Below are 22,625 nucleotides of genomic sequence, written 5' to 3'. Positions count from 1 at the left end.
GGGAGCATGGCCCTGTTTGCCTAACTGGGAATATTTGTTTTTCTAACACCGAGAGGAAGGCTGTGCAGAGGAGAGAAAGCTCTCCTTTCAGAGTAAAATCTCCTCTTAGTAATTAGTCCGTGTGGGTAGCAAGTTTTAACGATACTTCATAGAGAACATAAAATTCATAATCTGTCCAGAGTATAATCAAAGCTTTAAAGTTTTGCCCAAATTTTATTAATTGCATATGCATCAAAAATGTGAACAATGTTAATGTACAACGAGCCAGAGAAGTTCTTCCAAGACCAGTAGGTATTAAGCCCATGGATATACAAACAGCTCCCCTTTACCTGAGGTGAAGAGGAGGAGAAGCAAAGGTCCTAGATAATGCAAAATAATAATACATGACTGATGCAGGAGGTTTTAGTGCACAGACAGGTGGTGCCCATGAAGACTTCTTAGCTTCTACACAGCACCACGCCACAGCTGTCTCTGTGCAGTCATATGGCAATGTTCCTAAATGAAGAAGACTTCCCAGAGCTTGGGACGTGATGCAGAGGCAGACACAGAGTTCTGCCAGAACTGCAGAGGACCCACGCTGCTCCGTGGCCGAGCCGGAGCCCTGCGCGGGACCGGCAGGCGGCTGCAGGACTCCTTCGCTCGAGTCAAACCATTGAACTGCTGCTGGACTCCATCTGGCCCAGGGAAGGGTTTAGCTGCTTTGCAAGGCACTACAGCTCATCTTGTACTTCTAGAACAAGCTGGCAGCGCATGAATAGCATACTTAAGCCATAACCCGGCTAAGCCTTCCAGGATAATTGAGATTCTACAGTATGCAACTTTTAAAAGTAAGTTTTCATAGACTTGCTAGAAAAATGGGAATTTTGACCTAGCACTTTTCCTTCCAAGATCTCTGAATAATCTTTTTTAATGCAGGTTTAGAAAAGAAAAAAAAAAAAAAGAAAAAAGAAAAAAGAAAAGAGTATGTTCTTTTGACTTCAGTTCAAGTTCAATTGATAGAAGATCTATTAATCACCAGCATGCAATTTACATCGAGAATGCCTGTATTAAAGTGGAGATATAGAAGAGCCGGAATGGATTGCTTCCCAAGATCTCATGGCATTAAGAGTGGAGCTATGTTTGTTTTCTTTTTTTGTTCTGAACTCTGTAGCTTTAGGTTGACTGAGGCAGTATCTCTTATTAAAAATGAGCCGTAAGAGAACTGCTTTTGTGAACACACAGGATTATTACCTATTCCAACAGGTATTTTGTTAGTTCCTGACTCTGCAAAAACTTGCATAACTAAATACACCATGAATAAGTCCATTGAAATTGCTAAGGTCTGTCTAATGTTTTCATCTTCCTATTTCCCAGAACAATAATGGTCTCAGTCATCTATTATTTGCAAGAATTCACAGATAAAATCAGAATAAAGAGGAAGCATGGATAATACAGCACCAGACCCTCCTATTGTTCCGTTGGAGTAGGGAAATCCACTGGAGACTAAACTTTCTGTAAACATCGGTCTGACACTGGCTGCCCTTCTTCCCTCCCCGAGGGGCCGGCTGACGTGGGGAACGTCAGCCCAGCCCATTCACCTGACCGCCTCTAACGTGGAGCTGAAAGAGATGCCATCTGTAAGGACCACAGGAGGATGAACACGATTCTTTTCCCATATGGAAAAGAGAAGCAAAATCCAGGTGCAGATGATTTCCCAATAGCAGAAGGCAGGACAAGAGGAAAAAACATTTAATGCCAATGGTGCCTGAGCTAAAAAATCCCACTGCCTTTCACAGGGGAGCTTGCTTTAACCAGCCTGCATCTCCTTGCAAAGAGAAGAGTGAGTCAAGTCTGCAACGCCATTCAGCTTCATACATAGCAAAAGCTTTCTGTGTTGCTTCCATACTTTGAAAAGTCCAGAGCTTTCCTCAGCACATTCTCTTAAACACCTAGTAGGCAAGGGAAAAATGGAGGTAAAGCCAAAAAAACAACCTTGCAAAGTGCTGAGCAGCAAACCAGAGAGCCAAAGCGCTCCTCTTTCCCCTGAATACCTTTCACAGTTACACCCTGGTTTCCTGGGCACTTGCTGAGACAGGAGCTGATGCTGCCGTCTCACCCTGTCCCCAGCAGTATCCTGCTCTGCCACGCAGCCTCGGGGGATTTGCAGGGCATTTTCACTGGGGCTTGGCTGACCACAAGTGAGCAGCAAAATCAGGTTCCCCACCGGTGGATCAGATGGTGAATACGAAGGGTGCACAATACTTCATTTGCTCCTTTGTAACCTTGATGACCTGTTAGAAGCAAAAGTAGGGAGAAGCTCATGGGAGGGCAGTTCCTCGCCCTGTGACCCAAGAGAAAGGGTTGTTCTCCCTCCTCTGCTTGGGGAAGGCTCTGTTCTTCCCACCCTTGGCCCTTGTGGCAAATGAAATGAAGCCACGGAGGAAATCCGGGCTGGGGAAACCGCAGGAGGAGCTGGATCCCGGCGGGCATTGTTCTTGCCAGCAGATGGAGCAGGGCTGGCATGGGAAGAGTGAGCTGCAGGAGCAGGAGGCCCTCCTGCCTCCAGCCATACCTGCCCCTCTCCCAGGAGAAGCTTCTCCTGCCCCTGCCCCTGCACTGGAGGGGTCTCACCTTTCTTGCAGGAGGTCTTTCTGCTTTCCTCCGCTGGCTGGAGGATCCATCCCAAAGCTCTCTAGAGATGAGGGTAAACCTTTCCCGGGGCTGCCTCCTCGCGCTGGTGCCTGCACAAAGCTGAACACGTCGAGGAGGGTTGATGAGTGTGAAATCCACATACCTGTGCTCACCTTCCATTTCTCCTAAACTGGTTCACTGTCATGGTCTGTAGTGGGCAGCTAGGTTATTTTCCACTCTTATTTCTGTTTCTGCTGAGTTTAAGCCAGGATCAACATGAAAGATGGGTATGTTCATGTCAGGTCAGTGAATTAAACCTACCGAGCTAAGAATGACCAGATTCCCAAGGTGATCAGAGGTGGAGGTGTAAACGGAGATGAAGTACTCTTTTCTTGCTTAGCCCTGGACACAGGAATGAATGGAAAAATAACATGTAGCCTTCTCCCTCCCACCCCTCTTGCCTTAGGGCCCCTCTCCAAGACTGATTCCCCCCCAACACCCATTTCTTCATCCCTTTCACTTGCTTTTTTGGTGAGATTGTGAGACACAGGTCCTTCTGCAGCTCCCACCCATCCCATATGTGTCAAGCTTTGAAAGTCAGAGATAACCATTTTCCCTTGGTAAGCACACATCGGTGTGTTGGTCCCATCACGTGACCGCTGCGGATGCGGATAACAGAGCAGGTGAAAGTGAGGAGAGTACTGACCACTGCATTTTTATCTGCCCATTTGAAGAGGGACATGGCAGACCCCAGCACGCTGTGCTGTCTCGGTGGGTCAGTTCTGCACAGGTAACTCCTCCGCAGGTAGCAGGCCTCCTCATGGCAAAGCTGCTCATGAAATAAGGCGGTCCAGGGCACGAGAAGGGACAGCAGGCTCTGATACCTCCTCGGTGGGCAGCACTCAGTGGGCATTATACTCAGCCAGTGGATAATACAGATGCAGAGCTGCTCATGTGGGCATGGTTCAATGCAAACGTAAAGATGGACAGGTTATCCTATGAGTAATGTGAAGTGCTGTGCAGGATACAAGAAACTGTACAGAATAAATACTGTCTTGTTTGCAGAGGGAGACATTTGCAGGTAACTCCAATATTTATGCTGCATTCTTCCCTCTATTGCCTTCTGGTTTTCATTATTCTGCTTTTTGGAATCAGTTCATTCTTCTTCCTCAAAGGAGTGGGAATATTTTTTTTATTATTATTTTTAAAAAGCAGCTTTTTTGTTTATGTCGTATATATGATCTTCATCATCATTAATTAAGACATCACCTGGTGTTAAGCCCACTGGGGCAAACACAAGCTTTGTAAATGGAAAAGTACGTCAGTATCTCATTCGCTTAATAATATTCTACACATTTGAAGCCAAAAGGTAGTTGTGTAGCCCCAGTATGTTCCAAAACTGCCATACTGGTGTCATTTATTTTAGCCTGTTGTATTAAAAATAGATGATCGAAAATCCTAAAGCTCATACCTGAGAAAGGACAGCAAGAAATCAGCATGATCTGTATTCTGTCTTATACTTTTTTAGGGGCAGAAAGAGATCCTGCTGCAGAAAATGCCTTTGACATAGATGTTTGAGTGATCTGCTACATAGACAGTAAGAAATAGCATTTTATAAGATTTTTATGGGGTATTAAAAATCCAAAGTGGCCAAGTTTTCTAATGGAAAAAGCAAAATATTTCAGGGTTTGAACAGAGGCACCATCTGCATCAGAGAGACCCCAGACTAATTGACTGTGAGAGTGTGTGTGTGTGCGTGTGTGCGCACACGTGTGCGTGCACATGTGTGTGTGTTTCAGAGGGACATTCTTTGCTTCAGTTCCGTTATAATTCCTTTAAATATTTATTACTGGAATGTAAATTCTGCTGAAAACTGAGGTCTTTGCTTTCGAAAAACCAGACCATCACCTACCACGGGTGTTGTCGCTCAGTGGAATATCCAAGTCCTTTTTGGAGAAACAAAAGGATTTGGTTATATAAAGAAGTCACTGCATTGAATTATAAAAAAGTGAGGGGAAAAGAAGAACAAAAACCTGCTGACTGCTGGTTGAACTACTCCTTGGCTACGTGTGAACTGAAGTTCTGCAGATCTAGCAAGAAGCAGGAGCAATATTAAAATGAATTGGTTACAAATAGTGGAAATAGTCCAGCAAGCACATTTAGAATACGCAGCCCTAAGGATAGCTTTGTTTTCAGATTGGTTTGTCTTTATTTTGAATGTAAAACATTAATAAGCTTCTTAAGGAGATTGGGGATGGGAGAAAACATTGGCTGATCACCTCAAAGCCCAGGAAAATAAAAAAAGTTCTCAAGTTGCTGGATGAAATAACAAACTAGAATGGGTTTATACTTCTTACATTGCTATGAAAGCTTTACTTCTTGATCATTTCCAGACACCAGAAGGTTATTAAAAATCCACAAAGGGAAAAGAAATTCTACATTTATATGAGCTTTAAAACTTATTTTGGGACCTCAGCTTGTTACCAGTGTAATGCAGAGTAAACCTGTAACATGAAAAGTATTGCTTATCAAAAAGAGAGACCAAGGACCAGTCTAGCACCACCAACACTTGCGAAGGGATTTATCACATAATCTTTGGGGTTACACTTTTTTCTGGAGGTTCAAAACTGGAATAGGCTGATGTGGATAGTACCAGTGCTTAGGCTCCGCTATGTGTATCACTTTAAACCCCACTGTCATTTCAAGGATATAAATAGGCTTGGAAAAATCAGATTATTGGAAGGATTAAATTGGGATCAGTGTCAGTAATAATCTATTCTTTTGTGGTGACACCAATTGAAAGAGGGAAAGTTTGGGGGAGGGGAGTACTGCTGTACAACACTGCCTATGGGTTGTGTGGGAATGGGGAATATAAACGAGGGGAAGGACAGTTAAACAGCACAGGCCCCACGTGCCTGGTAGGCAGGGCAAGCATAAGGACACAGAAATCCTCCTTAGAAATAGCACTGACCAAAGACCCCGTCTCACTAAAGGCTAGTTACAGTGATGGCGTGTCAAAATATGCTAGTCAGTCCAGTTTATTAAACTAATAAAGTCTGTCTGTGTGCTGTGTTCCCGTACTTCCAGTCCCACCACCCAGCGTGCTCAAAAAGCCACAAAATCATAGAGGGATTTTTGCTTTATTTCCTTTTTTTTTAAATCACATTGCCTGAATCTTCTCCCTACAGTGCCACTCCCATTATCTCCTTACCGGGCTGGAAAAAAGGCAGCACGTGCCTGGCTGTCATGTCTCCGGGGACTCTGGAGCATCCCAGGCTGAGGAATGTAGTGTGGTCCAAGCACCAGTCCCTCCATCTCCAGCTCAGCTCATAGCACTGCAATTCCCCTGGCCAGCCCTCACTCAGCCAGTCCGCAACTGAAATCCATGCAGGTGTTGCCTACATAAGAGCTAAGCGAGAAGCAGCTGGTCCAGGCTCTTTCTAATTGTCCAAAATACATTTCTACAAGTAAGATCAAATTTATTCGGCTCTTTTGGATCCAGAATGATTTTGAGAGCGGTGACTTTAATTTGGTGATAAATTGCCTGCTGAATTTTCTTTCATCCAGAAACATGAGAGAGCAGAGTAGAGAAGGTACCTTGTGATGTTGAGCAAAGAAAGCTTATTTAGACTTGTTTTCCATCTAGCCTTTGGGAAGAAGTTAAAGGCTGGGTTTTCAGTTCAGGAGCTCTGTAAGTGAGATCCTGCTTCCCTGACAAGGCATTTTCTACTTACTTCCTTGCCCCAATTTCACCCGCCACCACCTTCGCTGTTTAACGGGGTAAGACATCCTTCTAGGAAGGGACTAGGAACCATGCTCTGTATCTGAGTCCAAGGGAGATTTGTCATTGGCAGCTGTTGGCTTTCAGGATGTGCCATAAGGCCTATCCTTTTTTCCAGTTTTTCCTTAATAAGAAGAATGAAGAGACAGCAATGTGTGCTCACAGCCCAGAAAGCCAACCGTATCCTGGGCTGCATCAAAAGAAGCATGACCAGCAGGTTGAGGGAGGGGATTCTCCCCCTCTGCTCCCCTCTCGTGAGACCCCACCTGCAGTACTGCGTTCAGCTCTGGGGCCCCCAACATAAGAAGGACATGGAGCTGTTGGAGCAAGTCCAGAGGAGGGCCACAAAAATTAATCAGAGGGATGGAGCACCTCTCCTATGAAGACAGGCTGAGAGAGTTGGGGTTGTTCAGCCTGGAGAAGAGAAGGCTCCGGGGAGACATTATAGCAGCCTTCCAGTACCTAAAGGGGGCTTATAAGAAAGATGGGGACAAACTTTTTAGTAGAGCCTGTTGTGATAGGACAAGAGATAATGGTTTTAAACTAAAGGAGGGTAAATTCAGACTAGATATATAGAAGAAATTTTTTACGATGAGGGTGGTGAAACACTGGAACAGGTTGCCCAGAGAAGTGATAGATGGCCCATCCCTGGAAACATTCAAGGTCAGGTTGGACAGGGCTTTGAGCAACCTGATCTAGTTGAAGATGTCCCTGCTCACTGCAGGGGGGTGGTCTAGATGACCTTTAAAGGTCCCTTCCAACCCAAACTGTTCTATGATTCTATGGGGAAGAAGGGTATCTCACTGGATAGGGGTCTTTTATCCTTCTGCTGGCAAGCTGAGTGGACAGTGCTGGGAGACTGGTGGTAGTGCAGCTCAGGGCTTTGAGCACATTTCAGTAAATACTATAAGCAAGGTAGTGGTGAGGAGAAAGGAATGCAATGTTTCTTGGAATAAATAACACTTCTAATAACTACCTCACTTATACTGCCCAATGACTGGAGCAAAAATAACAGGGTAAGCAATTCCCAGCACTGTCCTCAGGTGCTTTCCCAAAAGTTTACTTTCACTCTGTACTAAATGAATTGTTTGGGTTTTTGTTGTTGAAGGAACAAAGGTTGATATTTGTATTTGTGCATTTATAGCTCTGTCTCTTCAGTAGCTTCCTCACAAAAGCTCGTGGTTCTTTTCGCATTTCCCATTTGATTTTTTTTCTTTCCTAAATACGTATTTAAATTTCTTCCTTTATTTCTCTAAAGAAAAGAGAGCCACAAAATGCAAACCTCTGCATCTACAAAAAAAACTCAGGCTTTTTTTTTTTTTTCCTCCTTCTGTCTTTCAGTCCTGCTTCTGCTTTCCGTTTTTCCTTCTGCTCAGTTAATTAGTCATTTATAATTATTTCCCTTTTTATTTACATGGGCATGTATTTTCCCTGGGAAGCTGCTGCCTGTAACCTGACTCCAGCCCTGTTTGCTCTCTGCAAACCTACTGGCGTCATGGAGCAGCGTAGGATCGCTGGCTCGCTTGGCCCTGGGTGCTGGGCGCTGGGTGCTGGGTGCTGGCTGCCCACTCGCTGCCTGCCTGGTGCACCACAGCATCTGGCCACGCACGCTCATCCCAGCAGAGCCTGCCCTCAGATCGGCTGCGAGGCCAAAAACCTGCACGGGGGGAAAGCAGGACGGGCATGAGTGACTCAGGAGGGCGAGGAAGATGAGGGCATCCTGGCGACGCAGGCTCTGTCCCTTCGCCTCCCTCTGCCGCCACACTTCTGCTGGGGAAACCAAGCTGGCAGCGATGGCACTGCCTGCTTCAAAGGGCTCCTGCCAAGCACGTCACTGCTATTTGTGTAATGGGATGAAAGTCTTGAGTGAGCAGTGATACATAAAGGAAAAGTCTTAGCATAATTACTGATCTTTACAGCTTTTCATTCCAGAAAATTTGAGGGTAAGGAAATAGCTGTAAGGGTAAGCAGAAGATAAATCTCAGTTTGTGGCACCTTCCTTCTTTATGCATTTTCAGTGTGTCCCGGGGTTGCTATCCCACAGGCAGGGCTTACCAAGGGTGCAATCCCTTTCTTCTGCATTTCGAAGTCATTTCCAGCTTTCTCCTTGGACAGCAATTAGAACCAACAGAGCTGATCAAAAAGCAGGGAAAAAAATCTTCACAGATACTTCATTTCAATTTCCTTCCCATATATATTTTTTTAAATTCCAGATGTTTTAAAAGTGTGTTTTGAACACTTCTTTCTTGAGGTTGTGAGCAAATTTCCCTCTACTCTCCAATAATCAGGTAATAATAGAAACAACATATGTCCTCTTCTGTATCCACATTAAAGAAGTTTATGCCTGTCCCACTTAAGAACTAGCTGCTACTGTGACCTGCATTTTTTTCATCTCAACTCCACTTTCTTGTGGGATCATTTTAATTTCTCTGTAGTGGTAGAAAGGGAGTCCCAGGCATGTGTTTTTCTCAGAATCAGGCTGAGAGTCTCTGGCCACAGCTATCAATCAAGTTGGTTAAGGGCTCTAGTTTGAGCAGCAAACTGGCTCTTTAGTACTGGCAGCCAGAAGAAATTCTTCACATTGATGCCAGCTAGGCTCCAGCAGCTCTCTGCTTGCTTCTAGGCAGCTCCTGGTCCAAAGAGTTCAAAGCTTTCCATGCTTTCTGACCGGGACACTTCTGTGACTGCGCACAGGCTGGGAAGCAGCACCTGGTTTGATTTCGGCTCTCCGACTTGCCGCAGTTTGATGGGTTTTGGAAAACATCCTACGGAAAACAATTCAGCAGCAGCCGGCACGCAGGCTACAGGCAAAGCAGACCCAGGCTGCTGCGAGCTCTGCTCCCGGTGCTGCTGGTCACAGCGCCGGTGCCTTGGGTTGCCCGCCAGCATGAGGACCAGAAGCACGATATGCTCTGAGATGGAGCCACAGGCACCGGGTACCCCCCGGGTGAGCCCACAAGCCAGGGTTGTTTCATAGCGGAGTACAAAACTCACCTTTTCTCAGATGCCTCACAAATATGAAAAGGAGTGGGAGGGAGAGGACAAAGAAAAGTAGTCAAGTCAAAGGGGCCAAGCGTTAGGATGGGAAGAGCAGAGTCCACGTTCACTAACATTTACTCTTATCTCAATATTGTACCTGGTGCCTAGGTACTGTAGCAATTGGAACCTCATAAATACCAATGACAGATAGTAATTAGCACCCCATAAATACCATCAACAGATAATCTTGCCACTAGGAAGCAAGAACAAGCTTTTCATACCCAACTGGCCAAGCAAGCTTGAAGGTGAAAATAACAAGAAGATGGAAAAAACACCATTTGAAAACAAAGGTCTTACTCCGGAGTCAAACTTTTTAATGGAAATAAAGCCTAAACCAGTAGCCTTATACTAGCCTTAGGCTCCAAAGTGCCCCAAGTCAATTTATATGTGGCTGATAAAAGGGTAGTTGATTGATTCATTACAGCCAAAGGCTCAGCTCCTAGGAATGCATGGTGCTTAATTTTTTTCTGGGATCCCTTTGATCTCTGCTGGAGGTTGAGGAGCAGGCTCCAAATTATGAAGTATTTTTGGAATTATATTGAGACCATTTCACAGAAAAGTCACCTTCAAGTCTCCAAGACTCTCTCTAGAGACGTGGGGATGGTGGAAAGTTTCTAGCATGACATTTTTATCTGAGAGAAAAGGAATACAGTAGATCTTAAAAGAATGATAATCCAGTCACATTTGGACCAACATTAAGATCTGGATGTAGGACCTCAAGTTTTCTACATACTAAACTAAAAGTACAAGTTTCTGCAAGGGTATCTGGAAGCAATAACAGATTTACAGAGCTCTGTAGAGCAGCTAGAGGAGGAAGACCTAAAAACCCAGCATTTGGCACATGGGAGAAACTCACCTTTCAATTCAGTGTGTTAAATTCCACAGCAGTATTTATTCCAGGTTAACAAAAGGTGTCTGAGGTACAGCATCTGCTCCCTACCATTCCCCCTGTACACAGAGCCCTCTCCATCTCTCCATGTACCTTAGAGCTCAAAGGGTCTTTCACCTTGTCCTGCCTGCCAGATTTTTGACACGTTTGCTACCCTGCTGTAGAGCTCCTGCAGCCAGACCAGTGGCTGAGAGTCTGCTGGAGTTTGGGGATCTTCTCCTCACAGCCAGTGGTCAGCAGGACTGGAACCTGCAGTTCAGTGTCTGACAAGTGCTCTGGCAAAGCAAGTCACATAACAAGGAAACCTCCTTCAGCGTAACTCTAATAACTTCCTCTGTAATAATATAGAAATGCGGAAAACTCCACATTCACTGACTGTATTTACCTGAGCATTACAAAATATTAAATAGCATATTTAGCAAAACAAGAGCTTTCAGGTATTCCCTTTGGTATGCAATTGTCGAGGGCAGAGCTGCACATCGAGTTTGTATCTGTGTTGAAGCCTCCACCGACTTAATTAGAGTAAAATGCATGAAGTGTAGTCATTATAATCTGCTTTGCAGTGACACAAACATATATAAGCCTTGTTCACGTGACAGGAGTGTCCAGATTTCGCATCCAAGCCTTTGCCAAGAAAAGCCAGCTTTGAGGGGGGAAGAGGGAAGGAGGGGAGAAGGGAAGACCATAAGGATTGCTCAGCTGACATTGCTAGAACGCATGGAAACAGCTGCTAAGTCTTTCGCTGCCTCCACCCTTCCCACTAGTCTCATTATGGTAAATAATGTTGCGCTTATTTGAAAACTCAGGTTTCATAAGGCTGGCTGCGCCGGGGGAGCCGGCAGCGCAAGCGGCGCTGAAGATCTCTGCTCCTAAATGCCAAACCCCGGCGCTCATGCCCCTTCGCTTCCTAGGAGCATCGCTGTTTGCTTTCAGAGAGCGGCTTGAACTTCTGCCTTAAAGTAAAAGCATATCGTGGCAGATACTCTAATCACAATGTCTAAATATAATACAAGGGAAGACAATTTCAGAGAGCTCAGCTACACTTTTTTAAGCAACTGTCAGGAAACTGCCTCTGTGGCTTGCTGCTTTAGAGTAAGATTAAATGAATCAGTCTCACCATTTGAATGCGTGGGAAGTCAGAGACAGCAAAGTGACAACTAAGGATGGCTTATTTATAATTGGGCCCTCCTCCTATAGCTATTTGTGCACAAGTCCTGTGCACTAAGTTCAAAAGTACCTGCCCTTTATGTAAAATTACTCACAAATGCTACGTGTAGGCCAGGTGGATGCCTACACTGGTTTGGCTGATTATAAAGTTCATGTAATTATTATTGAACTCTCTAGTGATGTTTGGAAAAAAAATACAGCTTATTATGCAGCAGCTTCAAAAGGCTCTGACTCCCCGGTCCTTCAGCCAGGAGCCTTTCACAACAAGGAAGAACCTGGGCTGGGCATCACTGCCAGGAGAAGTCCTGGGGGACGGCACGGGGACGGGGGCACCGCCTGAGCAGCGGCTCTGCAGCCAAGGCAGGTCTGGGAGGGCTGGAGGGTGACACGGAGGCAGCATCGGCGGACGCTTTACTATCGGGGACCTTTGATACTTGAGCTGCAGCTCCCCGCTCCTTGAGCTAAATCACCTCTGACTTTAACCTGGAGATTTAGAGGCTTCCAAAACAAGAGTTGCCAAAGACAGGCAAGAATGCCATAGATGCAGCTGCAATCACAGGCCTGAAAGAAATTCAGTAGTTTATGGTTCATCTGATTAATGAGCCCAACTGGAGCGGCACCACGATGAGAAATGGCTTTGCCGAAGGAAAAGTGTGAGTTTCTCATCTCCACCACCTCAGGATGTGGCCCCAAACTTTTGAAGCATCCTCCTGAGTGAGGATAGGCAATATCCACAAATCCAAGATAAAGTTGCCGAGAGGAGGACCTGGGAGCGGCTGAGTCCCTTGGAAGAAGAGCAGGATTGCTCTTTGCCCAGCCTCCAGGTGGGTGAGTCAATGGAGTTGAGCTGACCTCAGTCCCTGAGCTTTCCTTCCTCCCCACTTTGGCAGGCTTGGCCTTTAGTCTGTAGCACCAGCCTGCACCCCTAACTGGGAAATATTATTAAAATGGCATTAAATATTAAGTGTGACAACACAGCATCTCTCACAGTGAGGGAGCTCCTGACACAGCAATGCTTTTCCTAATAAACTGCCTTGACAAACAGTTTACTTATATTCTTATTTCAATTAGATGAACTACTCTGCAGTGGTAAGGATGAGTGTGGCTGGGTGTTATTTGGAGAAGTAGTAAATATTTATTTGACTCTCACAGCATGGAAGTGGGTGGGCGGCAGGGTCTCAAGACAAGACCTCATCAGCACGATTTTTAAAGCCATAGTCACAGGCTGTGGCTAACCAGCAAGGCACAACGCTGTTGTGTGAACCCATCGCCAATAGCTTAGCTATTAATATTGGTACAGCATTAATAGTGATGAACAGCATGGCCAGGTTTGGGTCTTACAGAGATCTGGGATGGAAAAGGAGATGACCTCCATTAAATAGTCAAATAAGTGTAAACATTACAAGCGTTTCCCATCTCTGGCCAAGAGGGTTCCGCCAAGCTCAAGGCTGTGTCATGGCAGGCACTGCACGTACCAAATACACCCCTTGGCCCACAGCACCTACATGCACAAAACCCCTGAGCAGATCAGCGGTCAAGTCATGGGCTCAGATCTCCAGGCTCCCGGCTGAGTGAGGGAGTGGTGCAAAGGCAGGAGAAGGACTGCCGGAAGGTACTGGGAAATTTAATCTAAGGAAAGAAATCTCCATCTCTGCTTTGTTGGAAACTTTGCCTGCAATTTCAAGTATTTTCTGTTGACAGCATGAAAGTCATGAAATTAAACACGCATGCTTGTCTTTGAAACACTGCTAGTCTTCTGGCCATTTGGGGAGGGGGGATAAAAATGTTTAACTTAGGAAAAGCAGTTGCTTTCCAGAAAATCCCATGAGGCTTTCCACAGCGCATGGGTTGGAAGCCATGAGGTTCCTGTCAGCACATCTGTACTTATCCCTGAAGTATGGAAGATCAGCTTCGGCGAAGCGCCACAGAAAGTTTTATTACTTTAAAGTCACTGAGTTTGTCTTATAAAGCCTGACCAATATTTTACCTCAGTCTGTATGAGGTTTTTTCCCTTATCATAACTTCCAGTATAATAAAATAATTAACATTACTCTCCTGATACCTTTCTTTGAAAAGGCTGTTTCAGAGGCTGAAGGGTAGAGGGAAGTCCCTTCCCTTGCTGCTGAAGGCAAGTCTGAGATCAAACATAGCTGTTCTGTGCTGGTGAGACTGTGCAATGGGTCTTTTTAAGATGGAGAGCGGAGAATGGGATAAATAAAGCTGAGCGGCAAGGTGGGGTACGTGAGTGGGCCAGGCAGGCATTGCCCAGTGGGAATTTGGCATGTAACTCAGCTGGTGAATAACTCCATAGAGTCTATAATGATCGGGGACGTCACCTAATGCCTCATCAAAAAGACAACACGCTTTGCAGAACAGAGCATCCCTCACACAATCCTCTACAGCAATTTATACAGCGCTGTAATCACAGCCTGCCTCATATGTGACTTTTTTTCTTCATATGTGTTGCCCTTTTAATCTGAAATAGTTTCCTCCTTTCCTTTTGATTGGTGTTCAGGAATGGATTTAAAATGGGCATTAAATCTAAAATTTCAGGTCCAGAAGCACAGGGTTTGGAGGGCAAGATGATTCCTCGTGTGTGCATATGCATCCCTGCAGAAATGATTCAGAGTCTGGAGCAGCTGATTTAAAAGGCTGGGCCAAATTGTCCTTCCAAGTGGCTGTATTTAGAGATGCATATCTGTCCATGTACCATCATAGCATCACTGGTACCAGTAGGGCTGTGCTGGCTGGTAGCAGCTGAGCGTCTGCCCACGGGGCCCTGCTGATGCCTCTGGCCACCAAAAAGATTGAGTTTCTGCTGGTGGAGACTGTCCCTCCCTTGGGAATGGCACTTTAGGTAAGACAGAGTATGCGAGCTGGAGTTTAGGGGACACACTGGTGGTTTCACCGAAGGAAGCTGAGGAATCACAAAGTGAACTCAGGGCAAAATTTAGAAGAGGATCATTTGAAAAATTTCTTCTTTAAAAATTGGGAAAATATTGGGGGGGGGGGAAATATGGAAATAACTTTGTTACACCAAGGTTGTTTTCAGCAGGATATAGGGACTATATTTAATCTTTGTTGTGTAGAATGGGTAGGTTTTTTTCCTTGCTCTGAGCGTGTCTCTTAATACAGCCTTACTGGTGGAATAATTAACAAAGCCTGCATCACAAATGTGGTGCTCTCAGGAGCTAGGTACTGATGTGCCCTTTCCCACTGCAGCGGAGGTAGGAGGGTTTCTAGTGAGCTCTGGGAAGCAGGAGTCTCCCAGGAATTTGTGAGCACAGAAAATGCACGACAAAGTGCTGTTGGCGATTTTCACCAGGAGGATCTTCCTCAGTGAATTTTTCCTCCTTCCAGCCAAGGACAAACCTCTGACACTAGCCCACATTATTGTTTGAAGACAGATTGAAATCTCGTGATTCTGACATCGTTTTATTTTTAATTTCCACACTGCAAATGTCAGGGGAAAAAATACCCTAAAAATTATACTTCAGAAAAGACTATAATTACTTCCAATTAAATCATGGCCCTAGTTGTTTGAAAGACTTGACCACAGCTAGAATTTCATTATCTGATAAGCACTTTTTTTTATATTTCAAAGTTTCTTTTTTAATAATAAGAAGAAAAGGATCCAAGACCCTGACAACAATACCTGAGCCAACTGCAAAAGCCCGAAGATGGGAAATTGTGTTTAACCCCTCAAATGGAGAGGCCACATCATTTTTAGGGCATTTATTTCAGCAATACTCCTGATGGGAAAGCAAGGTTCAGAAATGTGATCAGGTGTAGTGGCAGGCATGGATGAGGTGACCCAGATCTTTGCCTTCCCCGGGGCACTAATCAGACTATGCGCTTTCATCGCACCTTTCTTCCATCCATGGTACCTAAAGCATTTTACCAACATCTGTTCTGTTTCTCATTGCCACGCTCCTGTCTATATCGGGGTACATCTATTGAAGCCACTGAAGTTATATCAGCGTCACCTGGTTTCACAGTGGGAATTAAGTCTCATGCTTCTGTATGTCTGCACTGTAAATTCAATTGTTACCCCCTGGAAAAGGCATTTGCATCACATGAGCTGCGCTGAGGGTGCCACTGATGTTTAGACTGAGTAAAAATATTTGTGTTCTTATGGAGTCCCACTCGCAGGTGCGCGGGATAATTTTGCTGTAGGTTATTGTGGTCTCATTTTGAACCTTAGCTATGACAGAGCCATCGGTCCCCAACCCCACTCAAGTATGCAGCTTATTTTCCATAAGTGTTCAGAGATAAAGGCCTTTACTCAGAACATTAAAAAATAAGCAGTTATGGTCCCAGTCCAGTACGCTGACTGTTTTCTGTTGTGCTTAGGAGTCAGTCTGTACCGTTTGTCATGCTGAAGAGGGAGGCGCAGGCTGGAGGGAAGGGGCAGATGTTCTGCAAAACATCTGCCTGCGAAAAGGGTCGTGTGTGGAGGGACGGGTGGTACTGAAGGGAGCTGCGTCTAGCAACAGAGCAGTAGCAGGGTGTAAAGTCATTTACGGCTGTAGCCCCTTTCCCTTAGCACACCAGCCAGCAGTAAGCCCAAGCGTTTCAGTCGCTAGCAGCGACCCAAAATCCCAGTCACAAGGGACGGGATTTTCTCCAGGTGATGCCACGGAGGCAGCCTATACCGAGTGTTTGCTAACGATTAGCAGAGATGTAAGGCTGGGAATGGACATACCATAGCAGGCTGCCTGGGCACCCGCAGCTTGCACACAGAGCAGACATTCCTACTATCCATGGAAAAATCCTCCCCCAAATATTCCACATCACAGCGGCTAGTCTCCAAGCTGATTGTATTAGGAGGAAAGAAATTAAAAATTGCAATTGACTCACCAGTAAAAATATGTGAGTGTACCCAGCAAATAAAGTAGATTCCCTCAGCACTTACCTAATAATTTTGCTTTTAATTAAACTGTCCATTCCCGCACTGATTTACATTTAAAAAGAAAACATCTGTGTGTATTTCACTGGAAATCTTCCCCTGGTGTTTACAAAAATATTTTGCTTTGCTTAATGCGAAAGATTCAGGGCCTGATTCCTGTTAACAACATGCTGCCTTCCAGCTCCTCTGTGAAGGCAAACAGGTATTAAAGGTTGTCACTGAAGGGGACGTGCTCACCCTGTGTGCTTACAGCCTTTCTTTTATGGTTTTATTTTTTTGTTGTTGTTTGTTTTTTTAACGTACCTTGTAGTCTTTTATTAGCACGGTTTTTAGGCTCAATGTTTCTGAAGAAGAAAATGCAGTGGATGGACAATGAGCTAAGAAAGCTGGGAGCCACAAACCCCCTCAGCTTTCTTTGGGAGAAGGAGGAAGAAAGTGCACCTCAGTAGCAGGCACCTCTGGCATTGCCCCTGGCGTGCTCTTGGCCGAGCCGGGGCCCAGCAGAGGCAGCAGAGAAGAGGAGGTGATGCCACTGTAGCGTTTCTGGCTCTGAGAGACCAAAGAGCACCTCATGTCCATTCGCACAATCCTCCTAAAATGGGAATGGTGCCCAACAACTATGTTTTAAAACTCATCTGTCTTCCTTCTTGCACCTTGACCTCCAAACGCTGTATTAACTTTTAAAGAAAAAAGAAGAACCCCAAACTCTCATCTTTTCCAGCAAGAAACAGTAATTCCTGCTACTCCCACTGCAGTTGAGTATAGGCTCGGGTCGTTACCACCAGTCCCCTGAGACACGCCAGTCAAACACCGTGCGCCTTTCAGGATAAGCGAGTGACATGCCCAAGACCACCAAGATTTGCCTATGTGGGGCAGAAATGGAAACGAGCCCCCTGAGTGCCAGCCCAGCGCTGTAAAAAGGCCGCCCCTCTTTTCCCCGGCTTAGTCTCTGCCACCATCACCCAGGAGCAACGGTGGATGTAGCTGAGGATGCTGCTGCCTCGGTGGTACGCAACGCTCCCTGACAAGGCTGAGCGTGCCATCTACTTGCACCCAGACTACGGGTGTGTTTATGGTAGACCCAAATATGCAAATGGAGAAATGAAAAATCATAAGATGAGACATTAAAATGTGCTGCTCCAGTGCTGGTTCGTGATCGTCTCCCAAGTGAAGGGGCCAAAGGGAATAAATAATCTGTTGGGGTTGGAAAGTCTCTCTGGATTCAAAATTTGAGTGACACATCCTGCAGTCTCAGGCACGCAGAGGCGGACCACGATCTCTCCCGCAGAGAGATGGGCTTGCCCCGGGGCTGCTGTGGCCTCGCTGCCAGCGCCAGGCTCCCGACTGGTACGTTCACTCCACGGGGGGGCCTAGATGACCAAGGATGTAGCATCCTTGCATGGATGCTCAGTTTTGGGGAGAATGGAAAGAAGGTGGTAGGCTGAGAGCTGGGCCACCTTCTGAGTGCATCCCTGTCTGTGCACAGCAGTGGGAAAGCACAGCAAGGGGTCGTACCCCCCAGCTCCAAGCCACACACCCCAAGTCCCCTCTGACGTGGAGGCCCCTGTGTGATCCGAGGAGGAAGGCTGTGCGCAGCAGGACAAACCCCTGCTCCCTCTGCGTGCCCACGCACCACAAGCTTCCCCCGTGCACCAGGTTTTAGCAGCAGATCTTGGCCAAGGTCAGGACCTGCTGGGGCTGGTTTTTGTTTACCAAATGTGCTGTGACCTCATTTGGCAGGAATATTCAAAAATATGTAAGACCAGAACGGTCCTAGTTGGTGAAAATATCCCCATTAATTTTCCTATCTTTGGACGCATTATCAGCAGATGAGAATCTGTAACGTTCTTAGTGTTACCGAACCTGAAAGGCAATCAGGAATTGCCGTCCTGGGCCAGCCAAGTAGTCCATCAAGTTGAGCACCTTGCCCCTAAAAGAGGCAGAATAACCTGTGCTTTGAAGCCAGGCAGCTTTAGCAATTTGCCTAGGTATGTCACGCACAGGTTTGGCTGCTCCCGCGTCCCCCTCTGTGCTCCACCCGCCAGCCACAGGGCCAGGAGGCACCATCGCCATGCCCACGCCACGGCCAGTGAGTCCTGCAGACCCCTCCGCCAACCCCTTCCTCTTTTCTTCTGGTGGGGGAGTGAGTCTGGTTTACATTTTAAGCTCCCGTGTCATGCTAGCTTTGAAGGACGTGGAGTTAAAGCAGACCCAAGGGCTATGGGATAGCTCAGGGTGAAACAGAGAGGGAGAAGAAACCATCGGTGCAGATTCACGCAGCAGAGGCTGGTACCCCTGTCCCCGTTTCACAGCTGAGGAGAGCAAAGGTGATGGGGCTAACCTGGAGCCACGCTGCAGCAAAATGCAATGACAAGAAGCGAAGCCGGTTCCTTTAGCAGCCTGCTCCTCCCCTCTGGTTTTGTCCTGTGCTCTTCTCCGACACCTTTCCACGTCTCCTCCGTGGCTCTGAGACGGGACTCCATGGCTGCCGCTCTGATCAAGGGCAAGGAGGCAGGCTGGGATCGCAAGCATCAGTAGCCTCGGAAAGCAGGTAATGTCCTCCATCATAAAAGAAGAGAGCAGCGTGGAATTACAATGACCAGAAATGCGTTTTGGGAAAATGTGAGGTTATCGACACGGTGCCTAGAGCCAAACCCTCAGGGTCACTGTCACTAAATTAAAGAGGGGTGAGAAGCAAGTTCAAATACTTGCCCGCCAGCTCTGGGCTAGACTTGCCCAGTGGTCCAGCTGGAGGCAGCTCCATTTCTTTCCAAGATTTGGTGGTGCTTGGTCTTTGGATCACTCTCAAAATGAAGCAGGGATGAGACAGCAGCAGGTTTTGCTCCCTCTGCTGTACACAGTCCTCCGGTGCCTCCCAGCCGACTTCGCACCCTCAACAACCTCCACCTGCCCTGCATGCCGCTCCCTGACACATTTAACACGTATGCTCAGCTTCTTGTTGTAAACATATCCTCAGCTTCATGTTGTAAACAGAATGCTAATAGGCCATGAGGCAGCCCTCCTGTTATTTCAAGCATTTTTCAGTGGGGAAAAAAATCATGCAAAACACTGAAGATACCTTGCGACCAAGGGAGCCCACAGGAGCCTGGGGATCGCGTCCTCCACAGTGCGGACCTGGCCATCCTGCTCCATCAGCTGGTCAACACGGGTTGCTCCCTGATCTGCTTTTATCTGCCAGCATAGGTGTCCTCTGAGCACCCCGAGACTAGGGGCCAGGCTGGCAGGAGTGCTTGGCTTTCAATGAAATCCCCAAATAAAAGTTACCTCTCGCCTCCTCCTCGAGACATCAACAGGAGCGGCCGGGTGTCAAGCCCTGCTGCGATTGAATCCTGCGGTGGGAGAGGTCTGGGCTGGCACCAGCAGCAGCAAGAGGCAGCGTTTTTGGGGAGCAGCCGTAACAGCAGGCTCAAAGAAAGTACATCTTCACCGCTCTGGTCCCAGACTGCTCGCCTGTAAGGAGCTCCAGGTGGGCAGATCCAGACGGGGGTTAGTGCAGGATCGCAGCCCGAGGTTCGTTTCCACCTTTGCCAGAGGCTTTGCATGAGTCTCAGCTTCCTTGCCTGTGTAATGGGTACCTGGTGACCGACCTTCCTTTGTAAAGCCCCTGTCAGGCAAAGGGGGCTCCGGATAATGTGGCTTCACCTACAGCTTTCCTCTATGCACCGATAAAAATGATGCTGGTCGTGTTGGTGTTCCTACAGCAAGAGCTCATCCAGGGAGCTGGATCTTTTAAAATAAAAAGGGGGGGGGGGGAAGTAGTGGCTGTCAATCTCAGTAAGTAAACACTTCTTTGATGTGGTTCCTTTTTTTTTAAAAACAAAAACACAACCCGAATCCTAAAAGCAACAACGTATGTTTATTTTAAATGCATCCGCTAAATATTTACACTGCAAGCAAGCTAAATGAAAAAAAAGGATAAATTGGAACTTTTGTCAGTGAACCAGATTGTGAAATGCCTTGAGGGAATACAAGATTTATTTGGGGAGAGGGGGAGAGGTAGGAATTTTCCATGCTATTGTAAAACATGAGCTCAAATTATATGATCCCCACAGCCAGTGAATTGCAAAGCTTCAATCAGCTGCCTTTTTTTTTTTTCCCTTCCTCTCTTTTCTATAAAGAGGAGGGGGGGGGAAGACAGAAGTGTTTCACCAACTTCTGTTGACTGTTCCTTTTTTCTCCTGATTGAAATGTGTTGTTAAACAAGATCCCACATAATCTCAGCAGAGGGTTTCTCTCGCTCGCTCCCTCTCCTTCTGGGAAGCCGCGATCAGTGCCATCGGCGCTTGATTATTTGCAAACTCCCTTCGCTTCTTCCCCCCCCCCCCCCTTTTTTTTTTTCCCCTCCTCTCCGTCTCGGTCTCCGTCTCCCTCTCTCTCCCTCCGTCTCTCTCTCCCTTTCTCTCACCCCCAGTGCAACTTTTGCAGGCGCCCCGGCACACGCAGCCATGCCGCGCTGAGAGCGGGGGCACCGCGCCAGCCCCCCTCCTTCCCTCCCTCCCTCCCTCCTTTCCTCCCTCCCTCTCTCCTTCCCTCCCTCCCTCCCTCCCTCCCTCCCTCCCCAGCGCCGCCGTCCCGAGCCGGGGGGGCCCCGCCGCCCGCCGCCCCTGCCCGGCCCCGCGCCTCGCCCCGGCCCCGGCCCCGGCCCCGGCCCCGGCCCCGGCCCGGCGCCGCCGCCCCCCACCCGTTCGCCCGCCCGCCCCGGCCGCGTCGGAGGGCCGGCAGCGGGGCTGGATGTGCCCGGCTCCCCCCGCGCTGAGGCGGGCAGCGATGCAGAAGGCAGGCGGCAGCTTCGCCTCCGCCGAGAGACACCCGCTCAAGATGGCAGATGTGTGTTGAGTTTGGGGGGCTGCGATCTCGCGTCGTTCGTGGCGGCGTTGCCATGAATAACAGGCGTCCTTGCACCGATGGCCCCCATGTACGAAGGTAAGACCCGGCCCGGCCCGGCCCGGCCCGGCCCGCCCTGCCGGCACCCCTCGCTTCGCAGCGGGGGGGGGGGGGGAGAGGGAGGAAAGGAGGGGGGGGGAGAACCGGGGGTCCCCAGCCGCCCGGCGCCCGCCCGCGGTTCGCCGTCCCCCCGGCGTTGTTGCGGGGAGGCTGGCGGCGGGGCACCCCCGCCCTGCCGGGCGCCCGGCGGGGAGCGGAACGGAGCGGAGCGGGGCGAGGCGTGGGTCGACCCCCGGCTCTGCGTGTGTCGTCCCCCCCCGCCGCGTCCTCCGACTCCCCCAGCCCTCCCCGGCCCCGCGGTCCCGGGCGCTCGGGCCCCGGCGGGGGGCGGTAGGTGAAGTCGGTGCCGGTGCCGAGCAGAACAATGAGGTGGACGGAGCTTGCCCTGCGCCTCCGTCTATGTGCCTGCCTGCCTGCCCCTCGCTGCAGTTTTCATTTCCAGGACCGGCCACCCCGCTCCTTTCGCCCATTTCCCAAGAGCTCCCCCCCCCCCCCCAGCCGGGGATCTCCTCCGGGGCGCGGAGACCCCGCGGGCAGCGGCGGCGGGGGACGGGGCTGCCGGCAGCCGCCTGTCACCACCGGCTTCTCCTTCAGCCCAGCCCGGGCTGCGGCGAGAAGCCCAAGTGCCCCAACTTAGTTTTTTCGGGTTGAAAAAAAAAAAAAAAAGGGGGGGGGGGAGTGGGGTGTTAGATCGGTGCGTATTTCAGGGTGGGTGTTTAAAAAAAAAAAAGAGATTTAAATGTATCGGGGTTAATTTAAATCCCCTCGCGATGCATTTATTCTCCCCCGTCACCTCTCCCGGCTCGGCGCTGGCCGGCGAGCGTTACATAAACCGGAGGGACATCCACCCGGCGGCGGGCGCTTTATCCCGCCCGGGGACCGGTCGGTCCGTGGCGGCGGAGACCCGGGCGCCCGGTGGGGAGGGGGGGGTGGGGGTGGGGGTGGGGGGGGAAGGCGGGGACACGGTACTTTTCTCCCTATGGCGAGGCCGGTAAAACTTATCTGAGGAGAAAATCGAGCCCGGGCTGCAGCGCCCGAGAGGAGGGCGCTCGGCGGGCGGTGTAAAGTTACCGGCCCGCCGGGTTATTTCTGGGCAGCCCCGGGCTCACCGGCGGCGCGGAGTTCGGACCCCGCGAGAGGCAGGCAGGCAGGCAGACAAAGAGGAGCGTTTTCGGCAGCGGAGGGACGACGGCCATCCCTCCCCGCCCTCGCCGCTGCCGGCCACCCGGCTGCCGGAGCCCGGGGGCGGCGGCGGCGCCGCCGGG

At 48.6% G+C, this 22,625-nt stretch overlaps 1 protein-coding gene across 2 annotated transcripts in view; it reads left to right on the top strand.

The window, feature by feature from the left end:
• The first annotated feature begins 21,089 nt into the window (after positions 1–21,089).
• HIPK2 (homeodomain interacting protein kinase 2) overlaps positions 21,090–22,625 on the top strand; it is a 143,272-nt gene continuing 141,736 nt past the window's right edge. The window contains exon 1 of one of the 2 annotated variants that reach the window (XM_052790678.1): positions 21,090–21,339. In XM_052790678.1, coding sequence (XP_052646638.1) covers positions 21,321–21,339 — 19 coding nt within the window. In that variant the 5' untranslated portion in view covers positions 21,090–21,320. The remainder of the gene's footprint in view (positions 21,340–22,625) is intronic. The other variant, XM_052790674.1, reaches the window with a different exon arrangement.

The sequence above is a fragment of the Harpia harpyja genome, chromosome 6 (genome assembly GCF_026419915.1).
Source record: "Harpia harpyja isolate bHarHar1 chromosome 6, bHarHar1 primary haplotype, whole genome shotgun sequence".
NCBI lineage: Eukaryota > Metazoa > Chordata > Aves > Accipitriformes > Accipitridae > Harpia > Harpia harpyja.
This window is presented reverse-complemented; position numbering and strand designations above follow the sequence as displayed.